At 37.9% G+C, this 18,132-nt stretch overlaps 1 protein-coding gene across 1 annotated transcript in view; it reads left to right on the forward strand.

Moving 5' to 3' along the window:
* Nucleotides 1-17,924, forward strand: part of LOC101899924 (uncharacterized) — a 103,384-nt gene extending 85,460 nt beyond the window's left edge. Inside the window, 9 exon segments of the mRNA XM_059125657.1 lie at nt 6,135-8,030; nt 8,146-8,175; nt 8,178-8,475; nt 8,551-8,815; nt 8,885-9,113; nt 9,174-9,414; nt 9,574-9,838; nt 9,912-10,283; nt 10,356-17,924. Of these exon segments, the coding sequence (XP_058981640.1) occupies nt 6,135-8,030; nt 8,146-8,175; nt 8,178-8,475; nt 8,551-8,815; nt 8,885-9,113; nt 9,174-9,414; nt 9,574-9,838; nt 9,912-10,283; nt 10,356-13,230 (6,471 nt within the window). The 3' untranslated portion in view covers nt 13,231-17,924.
* The last annotated feature ends 208 nt before the right edge of the window (nt 17,925-18,132 follow it).

Raw genomic sequence — 18,132 nt, forward strand, 5'->3', positions numbered from 1 at the left:
TTGAGGAACAACCAAAGATTTTCGAAAAATTCAACGTGTGGCAAACACACTCCTTTTTGGCTCCCCTCTCTCACTCTTTCTCACTGCCTTCCTTTTTTTGTGTGTCTCCAACAAATAATCAACCACTCTCTTTCCTTACCAAAGGAAAAAAGGAATTTTGTATTTCATTTAAAATACTCGGAGGAGATATCATTTGCTGCCGTTTGTGTTCCAATGCTGCTTCTGCTGGTGTTTGTTTTATTGTGTATTTTTGGGTGAATGTGGCGGGGCTTATAAAGGTTGATGAGAGAGCGAGAGATATTGCAAATGAGATGGTGGTGTGGGGGATGAGAAAATTGTAATGTTGATGATTATGATGTTGCTGGATAAAATTAGGGGTGCAAAAATGGATTTTACTTTTTATATTTATTATTTCGTTTTTTTTTTTTCTTCTTACTTATGTACCTACCTATTTTCATTTTCTCTACTCTTTGTTGGCGTTTAATGTTCATCATTTGTTATTTTCGTTGTTGTTGGTAGGCCATCACTCAGTCAAACCAAAATGTCCATTCTCTTGCAAAACAAAAAAAGAAGCAAAACGACAGATGTAAGCTAAAAATCAACCAAGGAGAAAAAGAAGAAGGATGCATATTCCGTTTTGGTGGAATTCGCTGATGGGGTTTTTTGTTTTTGGCACAATTGCTTTTCTTTGTAAAAAAGGAAAAAATAAAAAAACACTGTTGGCTGGCTAGCTAAGATGTGTATAGCAAGGATAGGTTAATGTCGTAGGTATCTCCTTAGGTTTTTAGGTGGAAAATGTTTCTTAACATTTGCGTGCTTTTTTATTGAGTACTCATCTATTTCCTGGGGGAAATGACAATTTCAATTTTTCGAGGTGGTATTATAGTACACACACAGACACATGTTGACCAACTAGCAATTTTTTACTGTAAACTGCAATGGTTTGTTTGTCGCAAGGACCTTTTTCCATTCTCATAATTTGTCAAAAAAAAAAAAAACTTTTTGACTCGTATCATATATTTTTACTAATCCTGTATTGAAAAGTTCCTGTCTTGGTGTGTCTGTGTGTGTCACATACATTTCCCCCTTTTTGTTTGTGACGACTACAATTTTTTTAGTTTGATTTATCTCTTTCTTTTCTGTATATATGTGTGTGTGTTTTATATATATTGTGAATAGGGGGTTAAAAATTAGAACACTTTCAAGCACCCTCCATGTGCAAAATAAATGCACACGTGTATGTATTTTCTGTTTTTTTTTTCATTTATTAACACATGTACATGCATGGGGGTTTATTAATTGAATATGATGTGTTGTGCTGCATTATTTTATTTTTGAGGTTAGGTACACATTTGTAATTTGAGACTGGCTGGGTAATTATTTTTTTAATTATTGTTTTTTATTTATGATTCAAATGTGGAAGAACTTGGGAGAAATTTTTAAAATAGTAAATTATTTTTTACCGTCCAATATAAGTTGGGAAGGAAGAGTAAGCAGAGCCCCTCTGAAATGGTCACTTTTCTGACAATTCGGAAGATTTTACTCAGAATATAACTTTTTTTGTCAAGTATCTGCCACTCCTTATAGTATTCTTTTAGATGCTCAAAAGAATTTCTAATCAGTCAAAAACTCCTTAAAGTATGCTATAAAAATGCAAAATATGAAAAATTCGTGTTAAAATTTACTCTAACATAATGTGTAATCGGGCCTTAGGTCTCTCTATTGTTATTAAGATAAAATACATTATTTTCTATAGACCTTCGAAATTTGCCAAAAAAAAGTTTATATGTATATCGGTTTATTTATTGGCCCCACTTGCCGATTTTCATCATCTTGAAGTTGTCTGCCACTAAATCAGCTATAATTTGACAATTTAGGTTATTATTAGGTAGAACATCTTTTTTCAAAAATTCCTCAATGTCTTATGGATATTTTATGCCCCCAGCCGCCATATTGCTAAAGAGGGCATATATCATTTGATACAGCCAAAACGTACCTCATCGAAATAACGGTTTTAGACCCTAGGTCTCTTTGGACCAAATTCTTTTCAGAACATTTGGAGTCGATCTAGCGATGTCTGTCTGTCTGTCTGGCTAGCTGCTGCGCACTATAACGATTTGGTCCAAACTTGGTACATCGTAATATTATTGTCAAACTTAGATCGAGTTTGGAGATTTGCAATATCGGTCACTTCTTCGGGTACCTCCCCCACAAAATATCAAAATTTTCAAAGAAAAAAAATTACTGCGCAGAAAGAGAAAGGATAATCCGATTTTGCTACAAATTTGCATTTGCATCAGTGCTAGATCAAGTGCGAAAATTGACAATATTGGACCACTCCATCCAGCATTTCCCCCACAATAATTTGAATAATTATAAATTTTTTTAAAATGAGATATGTACGTCTCCGATTGTCTTCAAATAACGCATATCATAATATTTTTATTAACCCAAGATCTGGTGTGAAGATGGAATATATTGATTTACTCCTTCTGGTACCTCCCCCACAAAGGTTCAAAATATTGAATATTCATGAAACTCATAAAAACATGAAATTAACATCCAATTCAATTCTGACTTGACACATCTCAATATTTCCATCAACACAATATCTGTTATAAAGATAGTAGAGATCGGACCATTCCTTCACGTACCTCCCCCACAAAGGGTCAAAGTTTTGAATAACCAAAAGGATCATAAACTCGTAAATAAGCATCTGGTATTTCTACCAACACAATGTCTGCTGCGAAGATGGTATATCGGTATATATTTTTCTGACATCTATTATCTGTTTGCTTGATAAAAGATTGTTTATTGTTTTATTTAGATTCCTTTGAATAATTTCTGAAATTTCTACCTTATCCTGCACCAGTAAAGAAAAGCTCAATATCCTGGCCAAAGTTGTTTCGGTTGTACTTTAATGGTCTCCTAATCAATCACATGTCTTATTTAGCTTAAAAAACCTTATTATTATTAACATTTAGAAACAATTCTCGCCTAAAAGTATGCAAACATATTACTCTTTTGATACATGAAGCCTTAATAAGAATAAATTGAATTGATATGGATAAATTTAAATTATTAAATTGTACATTTATACACACACACTGCTAGTTCCTTTCTAATTTGCATCGGTGTTTACCTACATGTAAAAATTTGAAGGCCCTAGCCTCAGTTGTTAAATCGGGACGTTAGTGAATCTCTCGGGCATTTTGTCTGTAATTGAAACATACATTTTAAGAGTCATATTTTGTGTTTTTTGAATGAATTCTTCATTAACAAATTTTCCAAATTCTAGTATGCACATTAGCAAGAATCTACAATTGTTACCATTAGTGCATATTTATGCTACGAACCCGATTTCCAAAATTTGTGGAGAAAAGAGTTGGAGCATGATTGTCAGCTTTTGATTGGCTGATATGTAAATTGTAAAGCATAATTTTGAAATCTTTGCTCGATTTCTGTTCCTTTATTTTCTGGTAAAAGCATTTCTCTAAGAGCAAGCTTCACATATCGCTCTTTTACTAGATTTACCATTTAGAAGGTATTAGGTATTTAGAATTTTTAAGTGCTCCCAACAATTTTAAACCTAGAAAAGTTATACTATTGCTCTGTTATAGTACCTACAAGAATCTACTAGTTTTGCAATTTTTTCGATATCATAAAGGGAAAATCGGTTATCGTACCGGTTATCGTCGTATCGGTTACATTCATGCAGTTCTGGAACAGACCATACAAAATATACTATAAAAACATTAATTTATTCTATGAAAAGTTTTACTTTAATTTCGAACCCCCGAAAGATCGATTTAAAAATGACAAATGATAATGTGAAACAGTAACTTGACATATAATTTTAACTCAATGTGTAAACTAACCATAACTAAATTTATTCAAAAGAATTTCAAAATTTATTTTTAAGACCCGAAAAACATTCCACAAGGGCCTATGTTGTATGAAGAAATTTTGTCCTGTTTAGCATTTCAATATTTATGAAAGTCTGTGACGGCTTGAAATGTCTTTTTTACATTTAAAAGAAATTTTACGTTGATACTTCATTTACATTTGACACGTGTGAACAGAATGTGCTAGGGTGGAACGCCAAATTCCAAACTTTAATAAAAAAAACTCATATTCAAATCTCTTTTCAAAGAAATCCAACTTCATCGATTTTTTTCGGATAATATCCCAGATGAAATGTCTCCTCATTTAATCATTCATTGTCTACCAAAAACATTCTTTTCTTCGAAATTTGATCTAAACAAGTTGAAGGGAGGTGCTCTCCTATATAATTGCTTTAAAAAATAAGATTTCAATTAAATTGTGTCTTGTATGGACCTTTTTAAAACCAAACGTGGAATAGTTGCCTTTTCTTTCATAAAACATTTCCTAAATTATTTGAAAGAATTAAAGTCAACTATTCATTCAATCCTTATATCATCCGGCAACCTTGACACTTATACACACACCCACCTACCAACATCTTTAATTACATAGTGGAAATAAGTGCTTGATAAAAGCGAATATTATGACCTAAATCAAAAAGGACATTATTACAATAATTGCCCCATTCTTTTCTCCCCGTAAAAGAATGGGACAATTCCTAAAAGTATCTCTCTTTTTGCTTGGCCAGCTACCAACTTGACCACAAACACCCATCTGCCCACCGTACAAACAAAATAAATAATTGCCCCACAATTATACAAATGTTGTGACAAATTATTGATTTTTTTTTTTTTTTTTTTTTTTTTTGCAAAGCAGAGGTGTTTAGAATATTGTTGTTTGTTTATTTATGAGAACAACAGCAACAAAAACACACATTTTGTTAAAAAAAATGACTATTGATTTTTCTGCTGCAAGTGTAATTGATGAGTGCTTGTGGGTGGTGACCTTAGTAATTTTTATTGAAGGATTCCCAATTTAGATTGATTATAATTCAGAATTCCACGTGTAAATTTCAAACACACACACACATACGTACATACAGAATATATGAATAGAGAAAAGTTAGATTTTTGGCAGATAGAAGAAGGGTTGAAGTAAAACTGACATATTCCTATGACACATGTTTTCTCTTTCTCCCATAAACAAGGGCCATGTCCTCATAAAGTCAGACAGTAAGTCCATCTGCTGACAACTAAGACATATTGAGATTTGAAATTTAAAAAAAGTCAAATTCCAATAGTGCCAAAACTTCAAGTTTATTGTCAATTTGTTGTTAGGCTAGACCTATAGACCTCCAGTCGGAGAGCTATTGGTCCATTGTGTTCATCCTAATTTAATAAGATAGGAGAGTAGAATAAAGAGAAGAGAATAAAATGAATTACGGATAGTGAAGAAGCGAGAGTCTGAATAAAGAGTAGAAAAGTTAGTAGGTTTGCATCCCCGGTGTATCAGCGTGTCGTCCTTAGCCATTTTAGTCTTCTGGCTAACTGAAGAATGACCGCTTGCTCAATGTCGGAGAGGGAGGACAAGTCTGGCAGAATTTGCTTACCCTACCCAGTAGCAGCCTCTGTCTCACTCCTATAAGAGTTGTGTAGTGGCAGAGTAAGGGCTCCACCGTCTCAGTTTCCTCCCAATCCTGACAAAGCCTGCAGTATTCAGTGTCGTCGTTGTTTAATTGGTAGGATCGTTGGATACTTAGACTTTTGTGGTTAAAAGTAGTCTACATGGGCGTCCTTATAAAGGCCTCGATTAAGGTTTCCTTGTATGCAATATTATATATCGGTAATAATAATGATTTGAATATTATTTTTATGTTTTGGAAGTGAATTTTGAAAGCTTCGACAAATGACTGAGTTATTGGGGAATAGTTTAGAAAAGTGAGAGAGAGAGAGTAATGCTTTTCTCATTTCTTCTAACCCCACAATTCATTTCCTTATAAATGAAATTTCATGGATCCGACTCCCGCCAAAGATGCAATCAGATCTCAGGATCTCTCCTTGAGTGGCAATTATTTTATTTTTAACCCAACCTCAAAAATCATTCTTTATACGAACATCATCTTCATTGTTTTCATTTTTTTCTTGTTTTGTATTCCTTTCATCCTATAAACCGAACTTATACCAATTTTTCTATTTCAAAAATATCCGTTTACTAATCTCCCAAAAAATATCTTCTCTTTTTTTTTACAGAAAATGGAACGTCAAGGCAAAATGGAAATGGTTGCCAAAGAGCGTGAAATGCAACGCTTGCAGTGTATTCCAAAGAAATGGAATCGCCGTGAGGAGTATGAATTTTTACGTGTCCTTACCGGCTATGGTATTGATTTTCTACCACCCACCGCTCTGGCGCCGGGAACCACCAACACCCCCACAAGTCTCATGCCCGATTGGACCAAATTCAAACAGATGGCCCATTTGGAGCGAAAGAGTGATGAAACAATGAGTGATTATTACAAGGTATTCATTACAATGTGTAAACGTCAAGCGGGCGTTAAGCTAAACGACAATGAGAAGGGTCTAGAGGGCATTATCGAAGATATAAGTGAAGATCATGCCAAATTAATATTGGATCGTTTGGAGTTACTTTCGAAGTTGAGAGAAATTGCCAAACATCCGCAATTGGAAGAACGCCTTAAATTGTGTATGGTTAATGCCGATACCCCCGATTGGTGGGAGCCCGGAAAACATGACAAAGAATTGATGGCTGCCGTTCTCAAACATGGCCTATATCGTTCGGAGACTTTTATTTTCAATGATCACACATTTTCCTTTGCCGATTCGGAAAAACGTTTCATACGTGAATTGGAGGCTCAAATTCAGCGTTCCATTAAACTGGAGGCCATGAATGCCGAAAAATTATCCGTCAAGGATGAAATAATTGATCTGGATGATGAGTTGCTCACAAAGAGTAGCCTCATTAAAAAGGAGAATTATTCGCCCGTGAAAAGTGAAGTTAAAAGTGAGCCCAAGGATATTAAAACGGAAGATGCTGTCGTGGAGGAGTGTAAAAAGGAGACCTCCGCCAGCGAAGAAAATAAATCGGAAAAATCCCATGACTTGTCGGTGAAAAAGGTAGAGGAGGAAATCGAATGTCAAGACTTGACAAAAGACGATGATGATGACGATGATTTGCCTTTGGCTTTGGAAAAAACCAATGATAAAGTCAAGGAGGACGAAAAGAAGGATAGCAGCAGCTTGGTCACAGAGGCGGAAAATGAAACACCAAAGAAGGAAGCTCAAGATGAAGCTGAGGCCATGGATGCTGAAGAACAAGATTTGTCCACACCTAAAAAGGATACTAAAGAATCTTTGGAAGAGAAATCCAAGGAAGAAACGGAAGAAAAGTCTTTGGATGAAAAGGACAAAGAGGAAACACCATCATCCAAAACGGAGGGAGATAAGGAAGAATCACCAGAAAAGAAAGAAGATGGGGAAAAAGAATCGAGTTCAGAAAACAAGGAACAAGACTCCAAATTGGATTCCTCACTAAAAGAAAAGGAAACCAAGGATGAAGCAGAGAAAACATCCGAGAAGAAAGAAAAATCAGCGGAAAGTGCAAAGACGGCATCTACACAAGAAGATGAAATCTTGGATTTGGCCTCAGCCACAAGCGGTTCCAATGATCCCGATGATGAGGAAGTTATGAAGGAGAAAGAAAAGGCCGTGGAAGAGGAATGCAATAAACAAGCGGCCGAATTGAAGGCTCGTTTCCCCGACCTGGAAGTCATACAACCAGGTGCCGCCAAGCAAAAGCTGGAGAAACCCAAACTGGAAATGTGCATGATACGTTGGTTCAAAGATTTTGCCTTGGAGCGACGCATCTGCCACATTGTCACCTGTGTTGAAACAGGAAAATGGCCTGTGGACAAAAGCTACTCAGCATTGGCTGGTTGTAAGGATATGGATCTGAAGATTGCCTTACACGATGCCATACCCCATCTAAGTGTGGGCATAGAGAAACGTTCTACCACACCAGATGTTATTACCATTACCACTGACCAAGGGGTTACCAAACATTTGCCCACATCACAAGTGCAACAACAGGTTGCCACAGCTGCTGCGGCGGCGGCAGCAGCAACACCAGTGGTGGCACCACCCCCACCCGTACCACCAACCCAGGTTCCGGTGCCAATACCCATGACACCACCGGTGGTTACATCCAATACCATAACAGCACCGAAAATGTCATCAACACCCACAGCCTCAAGTATATCCTCGGCAGCTGCGGCCGCAGCAGCAGCCGCTGGTCTTTCTGGTCTAGATGCCAATACCCTAAATGCTGCCATGGCAGCAGCTGTTGCTGCAGCCGGTGGAAATGCCAGTGCATTAAGTGCTCTACTGCCGGGAATGTCATTGACAGCCTTGTCTGGTCTCACCATACCCAATTCCAGTGTTGGTAATTCGGGATCAGCATCCACAGCGAACACCACCAGCACAACAAATTCGGGCAAGAAACGTAAACGTCACATTGCCATCGATGTGGAAACCGAGAGAGCCAAGCTGCATGCCTTATTAAATAGTTCTCAGTCGTGTAAGTATCCTAGATTTCCATGCGAAAACCTAAAAAGATGTAGTTTTTAATGCAATTTTTGATTTGTTTCAGTAGCTGCTAAAGACTGGGAAACCGAAATAGCAAATATGGCGGCTGCTGCATCGGGAGCTGGGACCACGATTGGTTCTTCAAGGCGTTCATCATCTGCTGCCTCGCCGGCTTCTAATTCTTCACTGGCCTCTGCCTTGCAACCACCACCGGCCCATCAACATGCTCCCTTGAGTCGTCAAACATCGGGACAATTCAATAAACCTGCCGTACCACCACTCAAGACTCCGCCACCTTCTTCGATGGGCGGTGCCATGGATTTGTCATCGAGGTAGGATAGTAAAAAAAGCAAACAATTGTCGTCATATTATTTATTCGGGTTTTTAAATTTTAATTACAGCTTGCCCAAAATGAACATGGCTGATATCATGAAATCCGCCTCAGCTGGAGCAATTGATTTGAGTGAAGTACAAGATTTTTCAATGGGTTCCAAGAAATCCTCATCGAACTCACAATCCTCGGCATCAAGCATTCATGCAGCCCTGAGTTCTGCATTCCCCTCAATGGCCAGCAAAGGTGGTGGCAAATTAGATGATACCCTCAATAAGCTGATGAAAAAGAACAATTGTGTAAGTATTGGAAAACTTGCCACCCAAAACAATTTTATCTCATCCTATCTTACTTTACAGACCATTGAAGAACCCGTTGTGGGCAAGGAAAAGAAACGCAAGAAATTGGATGAAATAGTTTTGGGTCTATCTGCGGCAAAGGAACAAAAGACTTTCCCTGACCCATCACTGCCCTCATCGAAGAAACCACAAATACCACCCAGCGTATCGGTGACACCGGCCAATGCCGCCTCTGCCATGTCTTCGCAACAGCAACAAAATCAAAAACCATTTACAATCACTGTTACGACAGTGCCCGGAAGTGAGTTTGAGTCTCTGAGCTTTACATTTAACTTGAGATTGATGTGACCAAATGGGGGGAGATTTTCGATTCACCTGCAACACTCCCCTCTCCCTTGAATAATTGTAATTAACATATGTCTATTTTCTTTTCATTTTCTCTTCAAATTCAATTATCTAGAAGGAAAAGGCAGTTCTCAATCCTCTGGAGGCCAATCATCTTCGGGAGGTTCATCTAGTTCCGGACTATCGGCTCTACAAAATATGGCTGGCATGGGTAGTCTTTCGGCCAAAGATAGTTTGAATGCCTTATTGGCCCAGACCATGGCCACAGATCCGCAAACCTTTATCAAACAACAACAGAAAATGATGCAATGCCTACCAGCCGCTCAGCGTAAATTGTATGAATCGATGTTGGCTGAAATGGAGCAGACCATGAAAATGAAGTAAGTTTCTCATTAAGGTCATTGGTTTGAATTTTTTACTAAATCTCTTCTTTTTTTGCTTCCGTTTTTACAGCGCCAAATACGGTGGTCCAATGGACACAAAGGTAGACAAATGGCTGACGGACATGGGTGCACCCTCCATGGATTATACAGGTGGCAGTGGTAGCAGTAATCCCTCGACCTCATCCAGCGGCCGAAGATCGAATCGTCAATCTTCAACGCCATCCCAGCAATCTCTATCTGCTTCACAAATGTCATCTTCCAAATCATCTGCCTCCCAGTCACACAGTCAATCCTCAAGTGTTCAACAACACCAGCAACAACAATCAATGGGTGGTCCACCACCTGGTTTGACCGGCGATGAGCCAGTTCCTGTGATCAATAAACAAACCGGCAAACGATTGTCGGGCAACAAAGCCCCGCAATTAAAGAGATTGATGCAATGGTAAGTTTCATAACCTTTCAATCAGTCAGTCAACTTTTTTACAATTTCTATTTCCAATTTTTCTGTTTTCAGGCTAACGGAAAATCCCAACTATGAAGTGGATCCCAAATGGTTAGAGCAAATGCAAAATCCCATGTCTGCACCCTCACCTAAACCAATGGAGTCCAGTTATTCGACATCAAGCAAGAGCCACACTGGCCGACCATCCTCAACATCGAGCAATGCTTCTTCCAACAGTCATTCCAATAGCCAACAACAATCCCAATCGACGCCCACATCGAGCTCATCGAAAAAGTCCTCAAGGCAAAGTGCCATGGACCAGGCGAATGCTGCTGCCATGCAACAATTTGGATCGTTGGCTGGCTTGAATCCTAATCTCTTGGCCAGTTTGCCAGGTTTGGGTTCCTTTGATCCCAAAAATCCATTGGCTGCTTTTGATCCCAAAAACCCCTTGCTCTCCATGCCTTTTGCCGGCATGCCAGGTATGGGTAACATCCCGGGCTTGGGTAATCTCAACAACATGAATTTGTTTGCCAGTCTGGCTGGCATGGGTGGTTTGGGAAATTTGGCTAGCATGGATGCTCAATCATTGGCCACTTTGATGGCCGCAGCTGGACCTGCACTGAGTGGCTTAGGAGGTATGCCAGGTTCCTCATCGTCGTCAAGCGGCGGCGGTGGTGGTTCTTCAAGTAAGAATTCTGGACAAGGATCAGGCTCTTCAAATTCGAATAAGAAACCCACAAAAGCTGAGTTGTTGCAGCAAAATGCCGCCGCAGCAGCTGTGGCTGCAGCTGCCTTAGGAGCCTCGGCTTTATCTACTGGCAATTCCGGTTCTGGATCGAACTCGAAAAATTCCGGACCAAGTGCTTCACAACTGGCGGCCGGTTTTCCATTCCTTTTCGGCAATCCATCTCTGCTGTATCCGCCCATGGGTATGAGTGGCTTAAATCCATACTCGTTGGGCTCTGCTGGCTTGGGTTCATCGGGTTTGGGTGCTGCCTACGACCAATTGGCACAGCAGTATCTTATGAATGGAGCCTCTTCAGCCGGCTCCACTTCCACCACCCAAACCAAGGCTCACCAATCACAGTCCTCGAAATCCTCCAATTCCAGATCATCTTCGTCGTCTTCTAATGCTGCATCATCGGCGGCCCAAGCTGCAAATCTTATGAATGCCATGGCTGCCAGTATGGCAGGGTCTTCAAATACCGGATCCAATAGCTCGCAGAGTAGTTCTCGTGGTCGTCAATCATCGGCCAGCAGAGCTGCAGCGCAAGCATCCGCTGAAATGGCTCAGTTGTCTAATCTTCTTATGCCACCCGCTGATGCCCAGCTATTGGAACAATTCTCACGTATGGCTAATATGGATTTGGCTCAAGCCACACGTCTAATGAATTCTCTGGGTATGCCACCCATTTCGGGAGCCAGTACATCATCCTCATCCACCGTAAGTGATAAACGGTCGTCCTCGTCCAGTTCTTCGGCCAATGCTGCAGCTGTAGCTGCCCAGCAGGCCGCCAAGGAACAACAGAAACTAATGGAGGCCTTGGCTCGAGGTCAATTGCCCACAGATTTGGCAACGCTGCAGGCCTTGTCACAGGGAAAACTTCCACCCTCCATGACAGGTGGCGGTGGTTCTTCGGGTTCCTCATCCAATGCAAATTCATCTTCCAACAATTCATCTTCGAGTAAGAGTGCGAAATCAGCTGCTGCCGCGGCAGCCGCTGCTGCTGCAGCTTCTCTGCCACAAATACCTGGCATGCCTGCTGACTTTAGTCAGGCATTCCTGGCTGAAATGGCAGCCCAGGCTATGGCTGCTGCTGGAGGTCCATTACCCCTAACCGGTCCCGGTTCCTTGGCCAGTTTAACGGGCAGTTTGGCCGGTCTGACGGGAGGTTCATCCACACAATCAACATCATCTTCAGCGACTTCGTCGTCCTCATCAAAGAGACAAAGGGAACACGATGCACTTTCCAAAGATGCCTTCCAGAAACAAATGGACTACTATACCAAAACATTGGGCCTAGGCTCAGGTATATCACTCATACCTACATCGGCGTCATCATCTGGACCTTCGTATGGTGATGATCACCACACGACCACCAAGTCAAAGAGGCAAAGAACTGAGACATCAACGTCATCACTGAAGGACGATTTGAATGCCGCCGCTGCTTTGGCTGCTGCAGGTTTTCCAATGAATTTGGGTGGCGGAATGACGAGCATAGAAAAGAGTATACGTGGCGGAAGTAGTAGTGGTATGGGAGGTGGCGGATCGGGCGGTGGTTCCTCTTCGGCATCGTCGGGATCCTCAGCTCAGCCAGAGGCAGATAAGGTCACACTAACACCTCTGAATTCGGCTGGTATTGCGGCCAATTTACCTTCACAGACCACCATTACCATTGCCCCACCAATTAGTTCCGGAGCCAGCTCCAGTAGTGAGCGGTCTGAGCGAAGTGAGTCTAGAATTTCCCTGACCATAACTAATGCAGCTGAGGCTGCCAAAATGCCACCTCCCTACGAAGAAGCCGACGAACTGATAATACAACCAATACTCAAAAAGCCGACACAACAGCAACCAAGTCCATCTGCCAATTCGTCGTCATCGTCGCACAGCAATTCTCAAGCGCCTCCACCACCACCATCCTCTCAAACACCCACCTCCCAGGCCAACTCAGCGGCCAGCTCAATGCATGGCGGCAGTGTGGAAGACTTGACACATGATTCGGCCAACAATAGTGCATCGTCGAATAACGAAGAGACTCGCCGATCTTCGGGCCGGCTAAAACGACCCAGATCGGGTGCCGATCATTCGCTGATAGCCGAACAACCGCCAGAGAAGAGACGTGAGTTACGCTCAACGCGTCACACACGTCAATCGTCGTCGGGTAGTGCCGATAATTCCTTGAATCTATCGACGAACAGTGAAACGGACGAAAGGCCGGAATGAGGTTTAAGGCGTTTAAGGAGCAAATCTATAAATAAATAGTAGAGAAGCAACACACACAAATAAAAAAACAATAGAGTGAAACCAACAAACCATCAAACACTCGGAGCTATAGAGCGAATTAAGAAGAGGAGAATAAAGAAAGATAAAAAAATATTTAATAGCAAGCGAATATTGTAAATGAACATTGCTAAAAAGATAAAGTTTAAATGTGATTTGAAAGTTTTGAAAAGAGATTCAAAAAATGTAAAGTCGAAAGGTGGAAGAAAAATATGAAATTTTAAATTTTGCAAATAACTGGCTTGGGATAGTCGTCGTACAGATTTATAACCACCCGAAACCAATAAATTTCTTTCCGAAATTTTCAAAACACATTTGAACCGCACATTAGAAAGAGAAGTGGAGCGCGTCAACTGCTGCTTAGTAGCAAATAATTAAACAAAAAAGATAAATTATAATAATTAGTGTAGGATATAATATGAAACAGTAAGAAGAAGAGAGTTAGGAGAGTATTTGAAAACTCTCCGCAGCATCAAACACAACAGTAAACTGATTAAAAGTGAGTTTAGTTTTAAATTTAAGCTATAATAAAAAATTAAATAGTTATTAAACAATTGAGAGCAAAAAAGAAAAAAGTTTTAAAATTTTTATGCTAAAATAGAAAAGAAAAGAGAAAACAACAAACAAAAAATCATAAAACAACAAAAAAAAAGATTCTTTTTTAATTTTGTAAAATATAAGCTTAATTTTAGTTTTATTTTTTAGTAATTTTATTCATTTTTAAAGGACACACACACAAACCCGACTACAAAACAAACAAGCAAACTCCCTCTTCCCCCCAAGCCCTTAAATATATTTTAGCAATTTTTTTAGATACTGGCATAAAAACAAAGCAAAAAAAAACTACAAGTAAAGAAGGAACAGTAAATTTTAATTTATCTAAGACAATTTTCAAAATTTTTCTCAATTGATTTTCGTGGTAATTTCAAAATTTATTTCCCCAATATTTTATGCATTTTCAAGGACTAAACTTTGCAATTTTCTTTATTGCTGCTGTTTTATAAAAAAAAGGAAATGTAAAGTTTAACTCATTGAAAATGTACAAAATATTGGTTTAAATAATTTTTGAAAACAAAAACTACATTGTTTTTAACTATTGAGTTGTCGGAAAGTTATGCAAAAGAATAGAAACCTACAATGGCAACAGTAACATTCATTATCAATGGCATGTTGACAAAACCCATTTTATGCTGCTGTGGTTTTCTCCAATAACATCTTCCAACATGCCATGGATAAGTGAATGTTATTGTTGTCCTTGTTGGTTGGTCATTGTCAATTGCATGTTTTCTTTTCATCTCAACTTCCCTTCTACATAAAATAAAATAAAACAAATTTTACTTATAATAACACTCATATAAATAATATACATATTCTTTTATTTTTTTTAAATAATAATAATAATAATAATAAATTGATTATACTATTTCGTATTTATTCGATTTCCACTTGTAAAATTTATCACATCTATATATAAATATAGTTTTTCGTATAAAGTAAACAACCACAACAACAACAACAAATATAATGTAACTATAATAAACAAAAAAAGAAAAACAAACAAAAAGCTTATTTTCATATATAACAAATGAAATGACAAAAAAAAAAACAAAACACAAATTCTTCTTATTTTTCCGAAAAATCCAAGAAAATAAATTCTTACGTTTTTATGTGGGGAAAAAGGGTATGTACATTTTTTCACATGTGAAATCAGCATTTAAATAATATTACTTCTTTGATGGTGTTTTAGATGATTTAGAAATGGGCTCATTCTTTAGGGGTTTTCCAACATATAACTAGGAGCTGCAAAAAAACTCTTTTCATTCAATGGAACAGTTGCAAATCATTGTAATGAAGGAGATGTGCCTTGATCTCATTTAGAATTGTGTGGATTAGTTAATATTGGAAACATGTTCTTTAAAAAAATCAACGTTTCTTAAACCGATGATCCTTGAACATTATTCTTCAAAAAATCCACCTTTCTTAAACTGATGTTCTTTGAGAAATATTCTTTAAAAATCCACGTTTCATGAAATAATGACCATTGAAAAAAATATCCTTTAAAAAATCCTGATGGTCTTTAAAATATATTCGTTAAAAAATCCACGCTTCATGAACTAATGGCCCTTGAAAAAATATCCTTCAAAAATCCTGATGGTCTTTGAAAGATATTCTTTAAAAAATCCACGTTTCTTAAACCGATGATCCTTGAAAAATATTCTTCAAAAAATCCAACTTGCTTAAACTGATGTTCCTTGAAAAATATTCTTCAAAAAATCCACCTTTCTTAAATCGATGATCTTTGAAAAATATTCTTAAAAAAATCCAACTTTCTTAAACTGATGTTCCTTGAAAATTATTCTTCAAAAATCCACGTTTCTTAAAATGATGGTCCTTGAAAAATATTCTTTAAAAATCCACGTTTTATGAACTAATGGCCCTTGAAAAAATATCATTCAAAAAATCCTGATTTTCTTTGAAAGATATTCTTTAAAAAATCCACGTTTCATGAACTAATGGTCCTTGAAAAAATATTCCTCAAAAAATCCTGATGGTCCTTGAAATATATTTTTTAAAAAATCCACGTTTCTTAAGCTGATGGTTCTTGAAAAATATTCTTCAAAAAATCCACGTTCTACAAAAAATCCTGTTGGTCCTCGAAATAAATTCTTTAAAAAATCCACGTTCTACAAAAAATCCTGTTGGTCCTTGAAATATATTCTTTAAAAAATACACGTTCCACAAAAAATCCTGTTGGTCCTTGAAATATATTCTTTAAAAAATACACGTTCCACAAAAAATCCTGTTGGTCCTTGAAATAAATTCTTTAAAAAATCCACGTTTTACAAAAAATCCTGTTGGTCCTTGAAATAAATTCTTTAAAAAATCCACGTTCTACAAAAAATCATGTTGGTCCTTGAAATAAATTCTTAAAAAAATCCAAGTTATTCAAAAAATCCTGATGGTCCTTGAATTAAAAAGAAAATATTCTGAGAAATATTCTCCAATAAATCTGGCACCTTTTTCACAAGGGGTAAAAATTTTGAGGTCAACATTTGGAATAATTATAACGCAAGTCAAAAAAAAAAAAAATACTAATTAAAAATGGGCATAGGCTGAGGGTGGTACACATTTGACGGCAAGCCCGACTGACACAATTTTTATACTCTAAGGGTAAGGGTATTCTGTCTTTGTGCATTTGATTGTAACAGCGAAATATACCCATAGTTACTTTTGAGGATCTTCATAGAATCAATTTCTGAGTCGATTTATGCATGTCAGCCCGTCCGTCCTTCTGTCCATGTATTTTTGTGAACAAAATACAAGTCGCATTTATTATCCGATTGAGATGAAATTTTCCGAACAATTTTTTTTGTCCCAAGTACGATCCCTATTGAAATTGGTGAGAATCGGTGCAAATTCATATCTTCGTCCACTTTCGGGTTGATTGTGCACCAAATGAGTAATATCAGTCTAAATGAACTGACCGACTGAATTCATACTAGAAACAAGTGCCCCAAATTTGGTGAAAATCGGTTCATATATAGCTATAGCTCCCCTATATATGTTTCATCCGATTTGAGGGTTTAGATCCTTCACATGCGTGATATGCAAACCACAGCATTGATCTTTGGTACCAGATATCAGATGTAGCTCAGAAATACCTCTGCCCAATGTTATCGAGATCGGATCGGATTTGGTTGTAGCTCCCATATATACCTTTATAAGATTTCAGGTTTATTGTGCATCAAATGGCTAATACCAGCCCAAATGAACTGAATATTGACACACCCGACTGAATTCGTCCCAGAAATAGCTGTTCCAAATTTTATCAAGATCGGTTCAGATATTTGGATATAGCTCCAATGTATATCGTTATTCGATATATGGTTTATTGTGCACCAAATGGCTAATATCAGTCCAGATTACCTGTATTTTAGCACTGAATTCATCCTAGAAACAAAGACTTTAAATTTGGTAAAAATCGGTTCAGATATAGCTATAGCTCCCATATATATTTTTCATCCGATTTGGGGTCCCTCACATGCGTAATATGCACTACTCAACATTGATCTTTGGTCCCAGAGATCAGATTCAGCTCAGAAACACTTCTGTCAAATTTTATCGAGATCGGATCAGATTTGGATATAGGGCCCATATATACCTTTATGCGATTTCGTGTAATTGTGCACCAAATGGCTAATGAATTCATTCTCGAAACAATTACTTCAAATTTGGTAAAAATCGGTTCAGATAAGGCTATGGCTCACATGTATTTGTTTCATCCGATTTGGGGGTTTAAGTCCTTCACAACAAGGTTATTTGATACCGGACTTCAGATACAGCTCGAAAATATCTCTGCCAAATGTTATCGAGATCGGTACCTTCGATATATATCTTCATCCGATTTTGCGGTTATTGTCCACAATATATGTAATATCAGCCCAAATTGGATATTTTTTTTTAATTTTCAACCGAATTTTGTCATTTGGTGAAACTCGGTCCGGTATATCCATTGCTCCAATAAATATTTTTTAATACAGTTCTCATTAAAAGGTCATATCATTCACATAAATTTCCAATAAAAACTTTTTTACGGGAGCTCTACTAAATACGCATAGTGGTTGGTGTAGGGTATCCAATAATAGGCCTCGTCCGACTTTTGATTTTGATTTGTCCAAGAAACATTGGTAAGTACTGAGATTTGTAATTATGAAATACTAAATGTTTCCATTATATTTTTTCCCGTCTTGTACTCCTTGCACTTGACAACATTGGTTTGTTTCATCGTTTTTGGAGAAATGGCGGTAGTATTGGAATTATCCTTAAAATTATTTTTTTCCTTAG

This window comes from Musca domestica, unplaced genomic scaffold (genome assembly GCF_030504385.1).
Source record: "Musca domestica strain aabys unplaced genomic scaffold, Musca_domestica.polishedcontigs.V.1.1 345, whole genome shotgun sequence".
In the NCBI taxonomy this organism is placed as follows: domain Eukaryota; kingdom Metazoa; phylum Arthropoda; class Insecta; order Diptera; family Muscidae; genus Musca; species Musca domestica.